Genomic DNA, 16212 nt, shown 5'->3' on the forward strand with positions numbered 1-16212 from the left:
GTATTTTGGTCTACTGGAAACTCTGGACATCAGTGATCAACTCTAAAATTCATTGATACTGAACTTAACCAAATCAAAGTGCAATTTTTACTTTTAACTGGTTGAATACAGATATTACTAGTTATTACACACTGTTGGCATATTTCCTCATTTAGCTCATGTACTAGACCAAATGTTTCACACTCTACACTTCTGCTAACAGTTTCAATTATTAAGGATTGTTAAGCAGTCAATTTGGAAACAAAATTTCTACGTCCAAAAGGTCTTTCTCTCGTATTTCATTCACTGGAAGCACAGTTGTCATTGATATTGTATTTGCGTTAGTAAAACCTTTGTCCCAGCAGCTAATGCTGAGAAAGGGGACAATAACAAGATGAATAACTCACCTTCTCTAAAAAGTTCAGAAGTTTCATTTCTATCGATTCTTATTGAATATCGGTTTTGTCCATAGTCCAGTTTGCCTTCTGAAGAAGATTCTAAGTTTTTTTGGTCAAAATATCAAAAAGTTTGTTTCTACTGAACTTTGGAATACAGTCAAACTGGGCTGTCTTAAGTACCATTACCTGATGATGAATAACCTGCTGTTCTGACCATGGAAGGAAGTTTTACTGTTCCCTCAATTAACATCATCAGTAGACAATCAAATCACAAAGTGTCGTTTAAAGCTGGCTTATGAGTAAAAACTACTAAAACTAAAACCAAGGAAACCAAAAAAAAAAATAAAAATTATAAATCACGAACTTTATTGGTATTTGGTAGCAAAGTAATCGTTATAAAAAAAACTCCTTAAAAATATTCTTTAAACGGCCATCGAAGGGAGGGTAAAGCGGACGCGATTTAGTCTTATCGAACGCCTAGAACGGCTGAAAATTAAAAACAAAAAAAATGAAAAGTCACCGCGTACCGTAAAAGTACTTTACCAGCCCGTCGTGGCCGTAACGAAAACCGTCAGTCGCTACACGTGTAAAAAAAAAACACAATTCCATATAAATTTCTACTTCAACAGAAAACACGCTTGTTAAACACATTTAAGATTCAAAGAGAGAGAGGGGCGGGCAAACCGAAAATATATTTTATGTACATATTGTGTGTATAAGATAGAAAATCAAAAAACAAAATCACTTTGAGAGAGTTCGTAGAGGTTATGTTATTAATAGTAAAAATAAAAGTTAAGTGTAGTAAGTAAAAATATCAAATATATAAAATATAACTTTTTTGTTTTTTTTTTCTCGGGGTGGGCGGGGATGTAGAAAATCTTTTTTTGTGTTTGGTCAGAGTTTCTCGTTTCTCTTTTTTTCACTCTTTTTACAGTTCACTGGGCCAAATACATGAAGAAGGAGAACCGAGAAACTTTGGACAAATTCAGATGTTAGTCACTTTGAGAACTTGTACTTAACATTCAATAATAATATAATAATAGTTAAATATCTCCATCAGAAAAATATGTAAAAAAATAAAATAATAATAAGTATACTATTTAATGCTACAAAACAACAACTTATTTACACTGTGTAATAAACAACTTAAGCTAAAATGGGGACTCCGCCCCCGGCTGACGCACCACCCCGCAAGCAAGAACACTAACCAATTAATTAATAGTAATAATAATAATAATAATAATAAAATATATATAATTTATCTAATAACGACAATTTTCAAATACTACTAGAATAAAAAAATAAATAATAAAAAACAAAATATAGCTTCTTAATATTTAAATATATAATATATTATTTAAACCGTAGATAATACATATTATATATTAATAAGTAAAGATATAAGCGCATGGAAACGGGGGCGTCAGCCCGGGGGAGAAAAATAATTGTCTACTAAGAGGTGCACAGCAAGATTAGGATGATAACGCAAAATGTGTGAATACTGAAGATCAGTGCGGTGGGCGTGGTCGTGAGGGAGCGACCGCCCTTCCTCCCCCTCCATCTATATCTCACTCTACACTAAAATAAATTCCTAGTCGAACGTTAACAGAACAATAGTCAACAACACGCGCTCTAACTAACAATATAAATATTACATGGATATGTATGCGGTTTATTAGGGGGGCGGAGGGTGTGGAAAGGGCTAAACCACGCCCCCACGGTCACGCCCATCTTCGAATGCGCACTCTCGTCTCACTGCGACCGACTGTCTCACTCCCGGTTGCTCATCAACTCTTCCAACCAATATATTCGTGTCTAGTTTAGTCCTTTAAATATCTCTAACCTTACTTAAACAATATATAATTTTTAATATTCATTTTTTTCTTATTTTTGAGAATTGCTGTTTCAGACTTTTTCATCATCAGGCGTAAACTACACGCCTCAATCGAATGGCGAAAACTTAAAAAAATATATTATATTATTTCAAAAAATAACGAAATCCTTATCGAGTAAGTATTTTTTTTTGTTAAAAATTATCTTTATCAATATATATAAAAATTTACGCTTAATAATGGTGTCGCTTGTTTTATGTCTTTTTTTACGAGAGGGGGGGGTAGGTAGTCACTAAATGGTAGCTTACCGATCGGGAGGTCTCTAGGTTAGCTCGGTTCGCGCTGACAACTGTCAAACGACAAGTTTGACAGCATCTGGTTTAAACTTGCGTGACAGTTGATACCTTTCAATGTAGGGCAGAAACTAAAAACCTTTTTTCGACTTTGACAGTTCAACTATATTGACGCTAGTCTGTTTAAAAAGAAAAATCAGATATGAAGAAACTTAAGCAATATCACATAAAAATCACTTTTTGGGAAAAAATCTCACTAATTTTAAGTCACACTATGCAAACGATAGTGACATTTGGAAGGGTCAATGTTCGTGCATTCTTCTTCTGTCAAAATTTTTTGAAATAACGGTAGAAAACCTGCGTTAGTGGGTAAAATAAAAGTGATGATCTAACAAATATGTTGTCATAACAAGTACAAAAATCTTGTTTTTTCTGTATTAGGTGGTTAAAGAAAAACTTCTGACCTACCAAGCTACTCTTTTTAGATACCAAACAAAAAGTGAATCCTGCCAATGGTTGTTTTGTATGTAAAATGGTGACCATATTAAAACAGACCATTTTAATATGTGTCCGCGTTGGTTTTCTGTTAATTTTACTTGATGACAATGTAATAAGAGACATGACAGGATTCATTGTTGGTTTTGTGTTTGGGAATCTCTTTCTACCTAAAAACGGTAGCACCCTGATGAAGTTCGTAAACCCTAACGAAAGCTTGGTAGCTTTGAAGTTTTTCTTCGCCCAAACCAAAAACCCAAAGTAGTGTCAAGACACTTTGTTTCCTCATTGTTATAACATAAAATACAGACTGATTCGTAACGCAAGGAAAACCACTAAATTGAAGAAATTACACTTAATTAACTTTTGAAAGATTCGTGAAAAATTGGTAAAAGCAACTCTCTTGGTTGTGATGGGGTTAGGTTAGAATCAATTTAAAAGTAACGAAAAACAGTAGATGACTGGGTTGGTAGAGCTTTTTCCAATTGAAACCTTAACAGAGAAGTCAAACATTAAAACACTTCAGTACGTCACTGAGTAAATTAACTCGCCATCTCTTAGTCAAGTATCAATTGAAAATTGTTGAAGGTAGGCACATGTGACTGTTTGTTTCCTTCAAAAAAGAGTTTGGTTAGGAGACAGTTGATATCGGTTGACAGCCGAGCATCCCGACCTAGAGAACCTCCGTTTCACCAAAAAGCCGACCCTAATCCTACTTACTTATATAAAACGGTAATAAAACTAAAAAAGGAAATACGAAACACTGGCATACGACGACTACGCCCGGGCGGGTCCCAATTTTTCAACCTATTTAAACTACTACCTACTACGACGTAACAACAAGAGTAAAAGGAGGCTATTCGTTGTCTGCGATACGAAAAGAAGACGTCGGGACGCCGCCCGTGCTGAACACAGGATGTTGCTTTCGAATTTGAAAAAGGGTTTTGTGTGAAAGGGGGTGGTGGGGGGGCGGTGTCACTGTGAATCAGTGGCAGATCTACGGGTTGGGCGAGAAGATCCGGATCGCTTGGATCGCTGGTAACGAGCACAACGGGCATTGAGGTTCGCTTCCTTCGCATACCCGCGTGGCGCATTCCAAACAGAAGAAATTATGACCGCATGGCACTAGGGCGTGCGTAACCTTGCCACCGTTGCATACCAGACATTTGGCGTTTAAGGACAACAAGGAGTCCGTGGGGCTGGTGCTGTTGGTTGGGCTGGGTCGAGACGGGGCTGGCACGCTAGGATACGACCAGATGCTAGACAGCGTAGTTGATGAGTCAAAGCTGGGAGAATCACCTAGACCTTCGTCGCGATCGGTGGAGCTCCAAATGGTTCCCAAATCTCTACCTCCGATGCTTGAGGAGCTGCTTGAGCACGATCCGGAGCTAGAAAAAGCACCGCTGCTTCCCGTGGAAGACGTCATCGTAGGGAACTGGTCTTGTGCTGGTTCCATGTAATTCAGGATTGAACTCAATCCTGATTTACACAGCGAAGCAAAGATTTCGTTATCCTCCAACACACCTAGGGCGGGTAGACCGCCTAGACCAGCAGTATTACCAGTTCGCATAGCAATATGAGCTTCGATTTCTCTACGGGCAGACTCGACGCTTTCAGGCAGTCCGCTCACTTCAAACACTGGCTCTTTGTCTCGGCTGGGAGTGACAATGTAGGTGTGAGTCTGGTGCTGAATGCGCTTGATTGTAGCTCCCTTAGGTCCAACAACAAGCCCAACGACGCGGTAGGGCACACGCACTTGGATCGTAACGTGTCCAGGGATGTTAGCTGGTGGTCCTGGTGGAGTGCTGGCTCCTGAGCTGCTCAATCCAGCCAAGTTGTTCTTGCGCGAAGCTCGGATCTGCGAAAAGTGTTCTGCCGCGCTGAGAATCTCGCGCTTAGCCTTGGCTACGTCTTCCTTACGACCGGTGACCACGAAGACGGGCTCTTCACCACGTACGGGCGTCTTGATGTAGGTGTTCGTTTTGGCGCGGAGCGCCTTAATTTTGCAACCTGAAACAAAAGAAACCCAAGATTAGTTTAGCTAGTTGATATTCCGCATCCTGTGGGGGAATTTTAATAAGCGCGGTCCCCCCCGGCTAGATTAGGATGCTCGCAATTAAGTGCCCTCCCAATTATATCCTGACAAGAACTGGAGGCTGTGTTTCTTTTTAGTAGAACAAACCGCGATAAGCTCGACTAAACAGTATTTTTTACGCATTTATATTCTTGAGAAGACCGAGAGAAGTTCCTACAGGTATGTTTTACATATCACCTAAGAGAATCAGTAGTGACCGACACGACTTAAACTCGAACATAGTAAAGTAGTACATATTTATGACTAGAATTGAAAATTTGAAAGTTGTGTCTGCCAGCGTTACTGAACAGTATCCTGTATGTATTTTGTATGTACAGGATTCTAATAAAATGGAATAATTACACTTAGTAGTAGTCAACAAAAGATTTATTTGTCTCATTGGAGGAATCCATGTTCACTCCGAATCGCAATTCCTTCTATTATATAATATTGTCTGCTTCTACAGTTATTCTTATGTTAGAATTTGTTGAGCATGTCTGGAAGACGAAAAACGAATGGATCAGACAAAAGTGATGAACGTCGCAGAACGGATGGGGAGGCTAAAGTGGAAATGGGCTGGAATTTGATTGGAGGATGGTGGATGGGGGCTCAGAACTAAAAGCGAGAACGAGATGGAAAGAAGACATCCAGAAACTAGTGGGTGGCGATGAATTGAAGAAGCTAATCTAGCTGAAGATGATACAGGTCATGGCGTTTAGATGCCATTACCGATCAATTTGCTTATTGTGATGATCTGAACCCACCAAGATCAAATTCTGATATTAGAAATTAGTGACTTTAGGCTATTTGGGCCTAAAGGCACAAATTTAGTATCTTGCAACGTATTTCCTAAAGAGACAGAAAAAGCCATCATATCCAATGTACCTTCTTCTTTAAGGTAAAAATGAAACTTTATTTATAGCAGATTCATGTAGTCGAATTGCTTTTGGTGTTTTCGGTTTCATTAAAGAGGACTTATTTGTGATTTGTTGCTTAGTGTTACCCTGGGAGTAACTGAAAACGTATAAAAGAGGTTACTTAGCTTATTATCTGCAGATCTATTGAAGATGGCAGTTGGTGGTGTAGTAATCAACTACTTGGGAACATTAGTACTTCCATTCGCAATGCAGGCAGATTAGCATTCTTTAAAAAATCTACTTTATCGCGTTTTGTGCTAATGAACAAAGGAAACCAGAGTTGGAAGTGAAGACATTGGAAGAAAACATTGTTTCTCTCAGTTCCAGTCCCATTTATCTGGATATTGAGAGAGATTGGGCAAGAGAAGAGATTTCCAGCAACCTTATGGAATGTTGGACTATCAAAATGAATTTTTATAATAAATAAATGATCTTGGAGTCTTAACATGTCATTTTCGATGTTAATTTGGTGGTTTTTGAACTACTATTGCTTATTAGGTTGTCCAACAAATTTCTGGTGAAACGCGCTTACGTCACACTTATGCATTTAAGTCTAAGTTTTAAACTGTAGTAATGGATTATACAAGAGTTTATTCGCTTTTATAATAGCGTGTGTCGATACCTTAAAAGAAAAGTACCCAAAATGGGCCCCCCGTGTGTAGCGGTGCATGCACACGAACGTCCAAAATGTCACCGGGTTGGCTTTTGGCCAGCAAAGTGTGCATTACATCGCGAGCTCGTCTAGTGCGTACGTCTCGAAATATCTTTAGGGTAAATGCCACTTCGGTTGCAATAATAGAAGAGACAGAGGCGGCGAGAATTTCGCTTTACAACAAAAAGAAACTGAAAAAAATTATCAAAAGGGCTATGCCACCTAGAAAATTGGAGAGGTACGCCACTGTATTGAGGTCTCTATTTCATCGCCGTACAACAAAGCGCAAAGATTTCCCGTGAAATTCCCGATTACGACACCTCGAATCGTTCGAAATCCATTTCCTCCATACTCTATCTAAATTTAAAACAGCCTTGTTTTAATGTTCTTGTTTGTGACTCAGCCAGGTTTTATAAACGCCTAGCGCCCGTTTAACCTAGTGCTGGTTAAGTTTAGCCAGCGCCTAGCCCGAGGTTGTCCACCTCCTGCTTACCCACACTTATATGCATTCTTCCGGTATCTATTTTAATAACTCTCTCCATCTCTCTCACTTTTCGTGACATTTTCAGCTATTATTGGACTCGTTTGTGTTTATGCGGGTCTTATATTAACGCGATGGCATTAATTTTTCAAAAGTCGACTCAGCAAAATTAGTTATTATAATTTCTTCTAAACTTTTCTAGTTGAGCAAACGATTGTTATTTAAATTAGGCTTGCACCTGAAAGGTAACCATATACAGTACAAGATGCAACAGCATTCATTTAGCGAGTATTGACTGTAGCAGAGAATAGAATACGATCCTGAATTGATGCAAGAAGGATGGAGAATGAATGAAGGGTTGTAGAGCTACAAAGAAAGCGAAAAGATATAGACTGTTATCGAAAGTTCCAATATCTCAAAGAATGATCGTTCAACGTTGGAACAGACCAAGTGGCCATCTAGTTCACTACACCTAAATCCTCTGGATATGTACCACATGAGAACATATCAATGATTTTCATAATTGTAGCAGAATTTTTCTGCATTATGCTGAACTCTTGCCCTAAACCCAAAATCCTTGCAACTGACAGTAATTGTTGTGGGGTGATAATGTTCCCATAATGACTTTAGCAACTATTTCTCCTCTGAGCTCTAATAAGGACAAATGATCTCCGACGCATTAACCCTTCATAATGTGGGCTTATGAAGCGCAATTTCGTAATTGAGACTAATATTTTCGAGTTGTCGGTACCCCAAAAACGCTCTATCTGTGCTATCAACAGTAGCACCGATTCATAAACTAATTGCGTAGAACTGGATGTCTGCCATATTTTGGATAAATGTTTTTGTTCGGCAAGGATAACTGATTAATTTATTCTGTAATGGGTTAGACAGATTTATATCTAGTTTCAACGAGTTTACGAAAAATGTTAGTGATTTATGGTTAATTTTTATCGAGTGTTCATTTTCTTCGATGTAGTACTATACAGAGTGTCCTGCGACGAAAGACATAATATAAGAAAAGACGACCAATAGGAAAGATTTGAAAATTTGGCAACATTTGCACTGTAAACTTAGGTTGTCACCTGTCAACAAAAGTCACGTGACCTGGAAAATGTAGTTAACCTTAAAAAGTCCGTAAATTTCATTTAAACAGTTGGGAAAGTTGAAACTGGCAAAACACGTCACGTCATAGTGATGCAATTTAAATTTGGAGCTGGCAACAGTGTAAATTTAGTTTGACATCCGTCAATAACCGTCACGTGACCTGAAAATGTGCTAGTTACGTTGAGAAGTCTGGAAAATTCATTTAAACAATTGGGAAAGCTGAAATTGTCAAAACACGTCACGTTATAGTAATGTAATTTAAATTTGAACCTGGCAACTGGCAACACTATAAGTTTAAGTTAGGTTAGACACTGCAAAGTTAGGTTGACACTTGTCAACCACTGTCACGTGACCTCAAATTTATCAGTTTTTTTTTCAGTCCACTTCCAGAAATTTTAGAGGCAGATTAAGGCCAAACACATTTGGTCCTTCGAACAATCACAAACTACGAATAGAGCTTTCCTCATTTGTCTATTAACAAACTTGCAATAACCAATCAAGGAACTGGACGCTTCCAATAAAGTTATTTCAAACCAAAATAGACAATTAAAATTATTGGTCTCCCCCAAAAAGATAAACACCCTGTATGTTTTCCGCCGCAATCATTTGTCTTTCCCAACCACCTCGGTGATTATGTAAATGTAACATTCCAAATTTACCTCTCACAAACTGGAAAAACTTTTTAATTGTAGGTTGTTAGCCTGACTGAAATCCGGCAACCCCGGAAAGGGCGACGTGGCCTATGCGCCGTTGCCAAGTTTCCGGGGAGGTTGGTCGCGCAAACTTTCAACCCGAAAGGGTGGCAATGACTCTTATTGAACATGAACTGCCGACGACCCCGGGCCGGAAAAACTAACGTGGAATTGTGACGCGTCGGCCACGTTGCCACCGCCTCGTTCATGAATGGGAGATTATTTATGTAGTCCAGCAGGCGAATTACTAGCCGACGATATTAATTATTCAAAAATCGGTTAGAGTAGGCGATAATTGAGAAGGGGATGTCTTTCAAAGAGGGTGGAAAATAGGTCAACCACCTCTAGAACCGAAAGGGGTTGCTTGATGAATTCGCGTGATCGATAGTAGGCCGTGCCTGTGTTAGTTTCGGTTTACGTAACTGAGGGGATTATGACACACTTTTCGTTAACATTAGGGCCCCGCCAGCTGAGTCTCGGTTAATTTTAACCCTCTCTCGTCACTCCCCCAAAAAGCCAAATTTCCCCGCAGTAATTAATCAACGTCTCCAAGGAAAATCGGAGGCGGCAACGTCGCGTTATGTCACATAGATTAGTGCTGTGATTTTTCCACAAATCGCACTAAAACCAGGGACCCAGTTTCGTTGAGCCGGAGGCGGCAACGTCGCCCCATTGGCGGCATGCTGCACAGGCCACGTGACGTCTGCACGGGCGGGGCGGCATTGCAGCAGTTACCATGGATACCATTCTTTCATTAGAGCCGGCTGCGGTGCCGGTGGCGTCGCGACGCTCTCTCTCCCCGAATTCGTTTAAATCGAAAAGCGTCCTCCCCAACCAGCGTTTTGATTAAATGTGCATTTACCTTGTTTAGATCAAAAGGAACCCTAAAATTACTAATTCAATACGGAAAATATATTTTTTCATTTCATTTACATGTCCGAAATGGCTTTTCCCGTTCTCGCCAAAGACTGTCACGCACGCACGGTAAAATCCTATTTTCGGTACTGGTAATCGACAAGCAATAGTCACAACTGAATTTCTACATCAATTAACATTAACATACTCTTATAAAAGTGTAGATTGACTGGTTGAGGCTATACAAAGTAGATTTTTATCACTTCTCTGCCTTAAGCTATTATATTTTAATGTAAACTGGAATAGGTACAGTAAAAACTTTCTCATGGCTGTAATGGTGCAATAAATCTACGACTAAGATGGATTAGAGTAGATTTATATTGCTCACCGTCGTATTTCAACGTGCGATTTGATGTCTTTTGTTGAAAATTTTGCATTTACTAAAGTTAATAATTAATGAAACTACGATAGGAAATATTCATTTGGTTCAATGATGTATGTAAGTCTTTGGTTTTGTATCAATTTTGCTTAGTAAGAAGTAATTAACTTAAAATTAGGTTTTGAGAGTGTGCCAGGGGGTTGTTGCTAGTCTCAAAATCCAAAAATTTTGTTACCAGGAATAATACACATACAGGGTGTCACAAATACGGAAAAACGAGATACATAGGGGTTTAATTATGGAAAAAAAAGCGTAATTTATCACCCTTCACGTAGAAACTTACAATTCTCAGTTCTTTTTTTCTTGTATTTTTCCGTAACTGTCTTTCAACATGTAGAGAAATGAATATTTTGTTATTATTTGTTTTCAAATGACTGGCAAAGAATAAGAGAAAAAAAAAACGCCAAAGTTCCAAATTGAACAGAAAGTTTGAGTTTTTATGAAATGAAACACCAGTGGCGGTAAAGTTTTCCATTAAGGGACCTGCTAATAAATTAATTATTTATTTATTAAAAAAAAAATTATACCAACACAAACCCAAAAATAACTACGTTTACCTATACAAAATGTCTCATCATAAACGTAGTTCAATATTTTGCGATTAAAAAAAAATACAAAAAACAAACAAAATTTGGACGCTTTGAAAATTGTTTAAAGACATTTTTGTTTCACTGTTTGTTCAGAATTTATTTTTTGTACACTTTTCCTAACACTAGCACAGTGGATTTTATGGCAAATTAATTTTTGTTTATCCAAAAATATTTTTTTACACTGTTCGAACACTTTCCTGTACACAAATCTGACTTTTAACGTTTTGAACACTTTTTATGAAATTTTTGTCCAAAAATTATTTTTTAGGACACCAGCCTAACCTTTTTTATAAATTTTTTCGCCAAAAATAGTTTTTTTGGCATTTTTGAAAACTTGTTCAAAACTATTTTTTTTAGGACGCTAACGTAACCCTAAAAATGTTTAAGCACGTTTTAGGGCATATTTTTCCAAATCATCTTCTTAAATATTTTTCTTGCCACTAACCTAACCTAAAATTTTTAAGACAGTTTTATTGGACACTAACCTTACCACAAAGTTTTTGAACCTTTTGTAGTAAATTTTCCCTCAAAAATTCGTTGTTTAGACGCTAACTTAACCTTAAAATATTTGTACATTTTTTGTACTAACCTAACCCTAGAAATTATTGGATACTATTTATGGATTTAAAAAAAAAATTGTTTCATATTCTTCTTACCACTAACCTAATCTATAATTATTTGGACACTATTTCAAAAATTAATTTTTTTTTCTATTTTTTGACACTCAGCTTACCATAAAGCTTTTGCAGTACATTTTTGTCCAAAAATTAATTTTTTTTGGGGACCAACCTAACCTATAATTTTTAGGACACCTAACCTTAAAATTTATTGCACGTTTTAGGGCATTTTTGACCAAATCATCTTTTTAATATTTTTCTTGCCACCAACCTAATCTAAAATTTTTAAGACACTGTTTGACACTTTTTTTGGACATTAACCTTACCATAAAGTTTTTGAACACACATTTTTTGCCAAAAATTATTTTTTTTACTTTTCTGAACAATTTTGTTCAAAACTATTTTTTTAACAACACTAACCTAACCCTAGAAATGATTACACAATATTTATGGATTTAAAAACAAATATTTTGTAATATTCTTCTTACGACTAACCTAACCTATAATTATTTGGACACTATTTCAAAAATTCATTTTGTTTCTGACTAACATACCCATAAATTTTAAAATTTTTAAGATTTTCTTTGACAAAGCTTTATAAAGCTTTTGCAGTAATTTTTTACGCAAAAATTCATTTTTTAGACACTAACTTAACCTATAATTTTTAAGTGACTTCTAAGAACATTTTTGCAAAAAAAATATATTTTTTCAACATTTCTTTTGCCACCAACTTAATCTACCATTTAAAATAAACTTTTTACAATATTTTTGTTAAAAAAAAAAGATTTTTTGAACACTAACCTAACCATACAAGTTTTGAACTCTTTTTTGGTCAAAAATTATAATATTTTTGACATCTAGTTGTGAACACTAAATTTTAATATTGCAATGCATTTTTTCATTTAAAAAAATAATAATGAGTATTATTACTTAGTCATTGATAGTTTTTCACCATTTTTTGGTTTGCATTGTAGTCTCATATTTTTTTATATAAAACCTTGTATTGGTAATTTTATAGTAAATACCCAGTTGCATACTAATTTTGCTGAAATTCCTAATTAACTTGTCATTATTGCGGTTAAAACAACAAGTTGCTTCCAGGATAAACAAATAAATCTCGATATTTACATTATAAACGAGTGGGACACTTATTAGCAACAGACACCTGAAAGCCATCAGCAACCTTTACAAGTGGCTTCATGAAATGTGCGATTGTTTATTTTTGGTTGTTTATGGTTAACATCCCTATTTGGTAGCTGCTTTTGGTAACATCTTTAAAACAAGACTGTAACCCAGCCTTTATTTAGTCGAATTTGAGACACCTTGTATGTATAAATTACAAAAGTCAGTCAGACTACTAAGAAATAATTAATTAATTCACCTTCATTTGTATAAAAAAAATTGCTTTAACCTGAGAGGTTAGGTTAGGTTGGGATAGTCTTGAAACTTTGATATTCTTGCGTCACGTGACAGCTGTCATAACTGTCAGAACTAATTCATCAATCCCCTGAAGGTATAAAATGCCAAACAGCTGTGTTTCTTTAAGGATTTGCACTGTAAGTTGTGTTTATAGCTCCATAGAGGCACATTGACTTTGGCAACTTTGAATGTAATTTTCAAGTTTTTCTGTGTGGAAAAGGTGTTTTAGAGCCTGAAAAACTGATTTTTTTTTTGTGATTTTTGACTGTTTATGTAGCTCAGTGAGAAACTTCCTGTTCAAAAAATTCCTAATTATTATCTTTTAGCGGATGAGTCAGATACATTTCGATAGTTTCTTATCAGCATCAGAATTATCAGATGCCTCTCTTCAAAACCAAAAAAAAGCAAAAGAAGGAAGGGTTCATAATTATAGTCGAATCAAACGAACTACTCCAATTTATCCCACACTCTGATCGACAGAAAAAGTCTTGGAGTAAATCAACTGTGTTACATTTGTAGCTGACATGTCCAATAGGGTGGTGGTTAATTAATCCTTGTTCTATTGGACACGTCTACATCCAGAAACCGTTTCAAGGGAGTTTTTGCTCTCCGTCCGTTTTAACGAGACTGGTTATGATAATAAACCAAAGGGAAACCGTCGTAGCCCTAAAAGTATTGATCCCAAAAGGGCCGGAACAGTGACCTCTGTATTTCGTTTTAAGGCCGTTCGTTATAATGCCTTTTCCGTCGGTTGGCATGGCTTGTTACGGCCACACTCCCGTTTCGGGAGTTCCTCCAATCGATATTACAGCCCCTCTAATGCGGCAGGATTTGCATTTGTTCCAGGCTTCTGCCCGGAAAGGAATTCATCAAGATTATAACTAAAATTCTTGTTTGTTTACATTATAACCCTTAGAAGAGGCTCAATGTAGGTGAAGGATGGCGTGTACTCGGACACTACGTAAATGGATGCTAAACATGAACTCCTGTCGGTGATTGTGGAATTATCCAGATTACGTTACTTTAAAGGAGATAAACGTTCAAAGTAATTTACGAGGCGTCTTTGTTAACGGCAGCGCGATTTCTAAAACCGGTCCTGCTCTATTTGTGGAACCTCGTTAAATCAACATACCGACTGTCCGTGAAAGGACAAGATTACCCTGCGTTTTTTCGATTTCGGTTCAGGGGCGACTCGTCCGCATTAATCTAGATTGAGGCTGACAGCTTGGAACGACAGCGCCCTGGATAAACTGAAGGCGGAACGTTATCTCCCCCCCGTCAAGGAAAAAGTGACACTTTCATCCCCGAAGGGGAAACTGTTCCCCCATCTTAAGCCTTGTGATTGTACCCACCTGAAACAAAAACGAAACATTATTAGTATATTTATTGCAAGAGGTTTTGACTGTACAAGAAAACACTGTTACTGGCGTGTTGTATTTACGGCTTAATTCTACCTGATATAGCCCGAACTGGTTGATAAGGCCGGGCACATACAACATTATAACAAAGTAGTACCGCGAAGAAGTCATCGCACCCGGCCCTGAAAAGTAAGGTTAAAGTTCCGATAATCCGCGACAACAGGAAGGACGCAGGTGGCGCTTTATTGTGTCGTTTCAAAATTATCTAAGCGGATCATTAATATGCGGAAAATGTATGCAAGAGCCGCTTGGATTTCATAATCAAGCCACCCTGATTCATACATGGCAGAAAATCTAACGCAAAAAAAAAACAGTGATCAACCATGATTCTGAATATGGTCCATCAATTTCCATATGACAAGTTGTTTTTGCAACTAATGGGCATGTTTACTAGTTGCCAGAAAGTACCAACTTGTTCATTCCAAGTGTTAAATATGGTATTTGAGTCTTTCCATACTCTACATAGCATTAAACTAGTACTTCTGGAACGACTCTTCTGAATTGTAACAGAATTTCAAATAGTTTGTACACTATAAACTCTACTGCTTTCCATAGTCCCAAGAAGAAAACTTCAATGGATTTAAGCATAGAAACCTTGGTGACCATTCAATTGTCTACTGATCAACTGACAAGGAAAATTATTGATATTCTTAAGCACTGTCCTGTTGTAATTAAAATACGTTATGGTTATTGTCGCTTTTATTATTTTCTTAATTTGCTTTTCCATCGCATTTTCCAATATAACCAAATACAAAACAGTCGTAAAGGCCCCAGAAACAGAGGTCCTACAATTTAATTCCCTAAAATGCTGGCTGAAACGGTTAACTTCTGAGGATATAGAGAATCGACCTTTTTAAATAAACAAGGGGTCGAACCATTCCAGTTACGACATTTTGGTCTGTTTACCCCATTTACACAGTAAATGGAAAATGCATTAGTTCCAAAAGAGTAAATGTGTAGATTCAGATAGAATCTTCTTAGTTCTTAGATTTATCATTGAAATGATGAACGTGAGAAGCTCTTCTGAAGTTGTAAGTGGATGAATAATGTGTACAACCTTTGCTCAATATCCTAACTACTTTCTCTCAAGACTCTCTTTCTTCTAAATAAAGTTTCTCTAAATTAAAACTAGACACCACATAGACAAATAATTTGTAGCATTACTGCAATTCCATTGAAAACAGTGCTAACAGAAAACATTAGGCAGTACTGATACTTTAAACACTATGGGCGTGGAAACAGTTAAACGGAATTTACCTAGAGATTGAAGAACAATTTGTACAACAAGTTTCGCAATTTAGATACCTTGGCGTAACCCTAACCTAACCTAACCTAGCCTAACCTAACCTAGCCTAAGAAGCCTGTCCCAGTCAAAGACCTAAGAAGCCAAATCAAAAGAGCTGCAGCAGTATCAGGATGCCTTCTAAGTGTATGATTCGAGTACCAGAGAAGACACTAAAAACGATCGTGCAAAAAAACAGAAGAGAGCAGTAAATATCCGGAAACACTGTGTGAGAGCAGGACGTGGTGCGATGAGGAAGACAGAAACAGAGACAGTGGTACATTCACGTAAAGAGGATGGCTGAAAACAATCTACCACATACCGTGTTGGAAGGAAAACCAGTAGACCAGCGGAAAGAACATCTTAAAGTATAACACACAATTATGGGAGAACTATGAGAGTGAGGAAGAAAGAAGGAGAAGAACATTGTGGTAGTACAAGAAAGCTTCGAGAAGCCTGAACTGAAAAACGAGGGGATTTTGTCCCTGAGTACTATACGAGCAGTATTTGGAAACTGTTACGCGGACAGATTTGTAAAAAGAGAAAAATCATCGTTTCCTTTGGATTGGAGATTGTCATTGAAGAAGTAGGAATGTTTTGTCTACCTCGGCTGGTTATTAATCACTACAGACGATAAGCCCTCCGATAAGTAGATAAGATTTACGGTTTAAC

General features: G+C 37.2%; 1 protein-coding gene across 1 annotated transcript in view; it reads right to left on the reverse strand.

Moving 5' to 3' along the window:
• Nucleotides 1-726: 726 nt before the first annotated feature.
• The window catches only part of LOC145740315 (RNA-binding protein MEX3B), a 50056-nt gene continuing 34570 nt past the window's right edge, over nucleotides 727-16212 (reverse strand). Inside the window, exon 2 of the mRNA XM_081995780.1 lies at nucleotides 727-5007. Within this exon, the coding sequence (XP_081851906.1) occupies nucleotides 3995-5007 (1013 nt within the window). The 3' untranslated portion in view covers nucleotides 727-3994. The remainder of the gene's footprint in view (nucleotides 5008-16212) is intronic.

The sequence above is a fragment of the Ips typographus genome, linkage group LG1, assembly GCF_016097725.1.
Source record: "Ips typographus isolate SLU linkage group LG1, UJ_Ityp_2.0, whole genome shotgun sequence".
Taxonomy (NCBI): Eukaryota; Metazoa; Arthropoda; class Insecta; order Coleoptera; family Curculionidae; genus Ips; species Ips typographus.